Source organism: Thermobia domestica, chromosome 1 (genome assembly GCF_964235325.1).
Source record: "Thermobia domestica chromosome 1, izTheDome1.hap1.1, whole genome shotgun sequence".
Classification (NCBI taxonomy): Eukaryota; Metazoa; Arthropoda; class Insecta; order Zygentoma; family Lepismatidae; genus Thermobia; species Thermobia domestica.
Window position 1 is genome coordinate 48,493,055 of NC_137454.1, and position 4,163 is coordinate 48,497,217.

At 33.2% G+C, this 4,163-nt stretch overlaps 1 protein-coding gene across 1 annotated transcript in view; it reads right to left on the bottom strand.

Annotated features, from left to right (window-relative positions):
- Positions 1-461: 461 nt before the first annotated feature.
- Positions 462-4,163, bottom strand: part of CycE (cyclin E) — a 34,879-nt gene continuing 31,177 nt past the window's right edge. Inside the window, exon 11 of the mRNA XM_081757208.1 lies at positions 462-1,995. Coding sequence (XP_081613334.1) covers positions 1,846-1,995 — 150 coding nt within the window. The 3' untranslated portion in view covers positions 462-1,845. The remainder of the gene's footprint in view (positions 1,996-4,163) is intronic.

The window sequence follows — 4,163 nt, forward strand, 5'->3', positions numbered from 1 at the left end:
GTGTGTTTTTACAAACAATATGCTATAACTTGTAAGCAATATTACACCCTTCAAAACTGATCTTTCGTTCCTTTGCGGGGCACAATTCACTCTGATATCAGACCAAAGGATATCGACCTATCACAGAACTCATGTATTTCATGCAAACACGGTTATTTTTTTTTTTTTTTTCTGAAGTTCTTATATGACATACTAGCGTACAAAATAAAAATTATTCTACTGAAAATCTTCATACAATAACCAGCACCTCATGTGAGTACCAGCATCATTATTAGACCCGCAGAGATAAACTACTCAGGTTAGCTAAAACAGTATATTGGATTAAGCACAACAAGTTTTGAAAATTCTCAACATAATACCCATTCTCTGCACAAAGTTATGTAATGTTGTATTTTAAGTCTTCACTAGTTGTGATAGGAAGTTAAAATTTACAGAGTATCGGCCAAACGCCATATTGAGTATTTATTTGAAAACAGAAAAAAAAAAAAAAAACTGAAGTGACGGTTTAGTTGTGCACTATTGTTGAGTGTATGACTGTATGTCAGCAGATTAAATACATTCGAAATTCACCTGGCGCTTCTAACTGAATAATGTATCCAGATTCATTGAATATACACCCAAGTACTGAATACATTCCCAATGCACGGAAGGGAATAAGTACTTTAATATGTTTATTACCTTTTTGTTTCTTTAAAGTAGAAAAAAATTTACTGTACGCCCAATACACCGTATAAACTTCCTAGAATTTAAGCTAAAAAGTCGCAGAAGTGCATTACCAACAACCAAAGAATCATAGAACATGATTGTTTTAATTAACTTTAAAAATGCGATGTGTTTGCAATAGAGAAAAACGAAAGTGGTAACGAAGCTTATCGGCAGTAAAATCAATGAGTAAGACAAAGAAGACTAGAATATTCAAAGCGCTTTGAAACCACAGCTGTCAGTTTGCCATACCAGCTGCATTCTGAAAAGCTCTTTCGGTAGCAAAAAACAGAAGAGCTATTGAAATACTATCCATTCTTTAAAACGAGCCATTCACACAAGTTTAACTTCACCAAAACATTCACATATCATCAGCATACTCAAATAAAAAAAAAAAGAACATCAGTCTGAATACTTCTTATAGAAACACACACATATATATATAGATATTTATAATATTATAATAAAGATAAGGATCTAGAATCGAAACACATCGCTACAGAAAATACAATCTTTTCATATACATTTACATAAATAACAAGAACGTATCATTCAAAATGTATGCAAGCAAACAACGTATGCATTCATACACATACAAACACACATTCATATACATTTTTCATATACTATTTCCTTTTTAAAAAGTAAAAAAATAATAGTGTGCTATAAATGTGAAATCTTTGGAAGATCTGCACTAAAATTATCTTCCCGTTATAACTGACCAATAAATAGCCAATAGTCATTTTATTACAGTCAACTCATCACAGAAAACGGTTTTAACATTAGCATATATATTTATACACATTTAGATATGATTCTATTGAAAGACGTGTAAATAGGGTTACTAACTCGCGACCAGGAAAAAAAAATATATATATATATGAAAATATGAGAAAACCGACAGTCTTTAAAGTCACTCTCTTTCGTACGCGAGCGCTTTTTGTACATTATCTTTATTTGTGTATCGATATGAAGCCAATAGTTCATTACGCTCTCGAAATACACTGCACAATTTATTCAATGCTTTTTTTTTTTAAGAAAAAAAAAACTTTAAAAAGTATCAGTAGTCAGAAACAATTGTTTTCGAAAAAGAACAAATCAAGAATTCTATACAACACAGCACACAAGTGGAATGATACTTTATCATACTCTCCTATTGGCTGCAACGGAATTCATCCTACCTACGGATTTCTCATGACTCGGAGGTGGTGTTAGGAGACCGTGAGAAACAACTACGGGACTACTTTCTACTGATGTACTGGACATCTTTTCTTGCAGTGCTTGAGCCTTTTCCTGTAATAAAGAAAATAATTGTAAATAAAACAAATTTCATTATATCAAGAGTTTTATGGTTATCTATTCATCGAAAACAACTTTACCGGAACTGGCGTATTACGTGTCCCTTCATATGTCAGGCTTACCGTAGAGCACTTAATTTTAGTATTAATTCAGTTAAGTTGGTGGATCTCCTTTCGCCTAAAAGATTATGGGGCGTTAACCAAATGACATTTGGTAAAAGACGAACGAAGTACAATTAGCTTAAAAAAACCCTACGTAATAGCCAAAACAGTTTCTCGAACTGGTCCTTGGGTGTGTCCCTGATATCGTGTTAGATTGAAAATGTCAAAAAATAAAATAAAATAAAAAAATAAAATAAAATAAAAATAATAATACGATGAATTGTGTATTGCACATAGAAGCGACGACTCCAAGGCTAGACCAAATTTTTGAATGTGTGCGTAGCTCGACACAAAAGAAAAATAAGAGAAGAGTACACGAAACAAGAAAGAAAAAAAACATAGAAACAATAAATCGCCACATTTCTGAAATGATACTAGAGCCCGATATTTTTATAAAGCGAGTAGTTTGTTTTCAAGTAAAAATCCGGCATTGTGACGCTGAGGATTTTTCACATTTCTTACACTACAAATTGTCGGCGTTCAGAATGGCTATCAGAGATTAGAACTTTAGAATCCTAGAGCCTTCCTGGTTACGCCACCATTCTCTCATTCAAGAATACGTACAGATATTTTGTATTGTGAAATATATATATATATATATATATATATATATATATATATATAAAGGAAAACAAGCTTAATTTTCAATTAAAAATGGCTAAAATTGGATTTTCAGGATTAGTTTTCAAAAATTTCCGGGAGAGGATCCCCGGACATCCCGCTAAGCCTGAGTGATATCCCATATCCCACATCGCCTTGTCATTAACTAAACCCAGCGCCATTGATCACACACTATAGTTGATCTCAAATATGTATACATTTAATGTCAATAGATTATCCAATTCAATGAACTCTGGTAAAGACAATAAAGGGGATCATGCCATATGGATAGACATCGTTAAAGTCACCGTTAACCGTGACGATGTTAACGGACTGACTAGTAACGAACTTGGCCAAAGTAATCGCTCTAGCTGGCTACTGCAAAAACAGGTCAAAAAGTCACTTTCATTCAAGAGTTCGCGTGTGGAGTAACCGACAGATGGTCGTAGTAATATCACTACAATCTTATAAGCCCGACTGTGATCTTAAAAAAGGTAATTACAAATCGTAATTACATAGACGTATTATTAAAAACACCTTTATATTCTAAAATTTCTTAAATAGTTTCTTCTATTAATACTAACAGAAAAATAAAAGGAACTTTAATATCATTTCTAAAATTTAAGTAAAAACTAAATAAAACATTTCAGTTGAATATCCCATGATTATGTCCTTCAGACTGAAAGAGACTATGGTTAAAGCAAATCAATGATGAAGGAAAAATTGGTGGAATGAGAAAGTATAGGAAACGGAAGTGCTCCGAGAAAATCCAGACACGATGTTGTCCACCACAAACTTATTTTACCGATGATCGAAGCAGGTAGCGCCACACACCAGAGGTAAGCGCTCTAACACCGAAGCATCGTACCTCCCCCCCCCCCTAAGTAAAGTAAAATAGGATAATGTTCAAAACATTAAAAATATAACTGATAAAATTTTCTTTCGAAGGGGACAAGAGTAGGATGGTCCGTAAAGATTCTAATATAAGTAGTCTTTACTTAAAATACTGAAACATTTTAGTACATCAAGTAACGCATCTAGTAATAATGGAGGGAAGATTAAAGAGGAACATTACTAGCAGAGCGATTCGAGGAATTCTAATTTCTTCTATTTGAGTACAATGAAAAGTTCATAGTTCAGATCTGTGATAAACTGAAAAACATTCCGGCTTCGCAATATATTGTGTATTCTCCAAAAAGTGACATATATTAATGAGCAACTCGAAAGTTATTTTGACAAAATGACGGAAAATATTTTGAGAATTTTGCAATTACGGTTATGCCCTTTAGGTTAAAGGTGACGGAAGTGAAGGATAGTGAAATTACTTTTGTGCTCTCACAATGTGCACCAAAGCCATACGCGCTAGTCACTAGTCCAGCATGGAGGGATTATTATTATTAG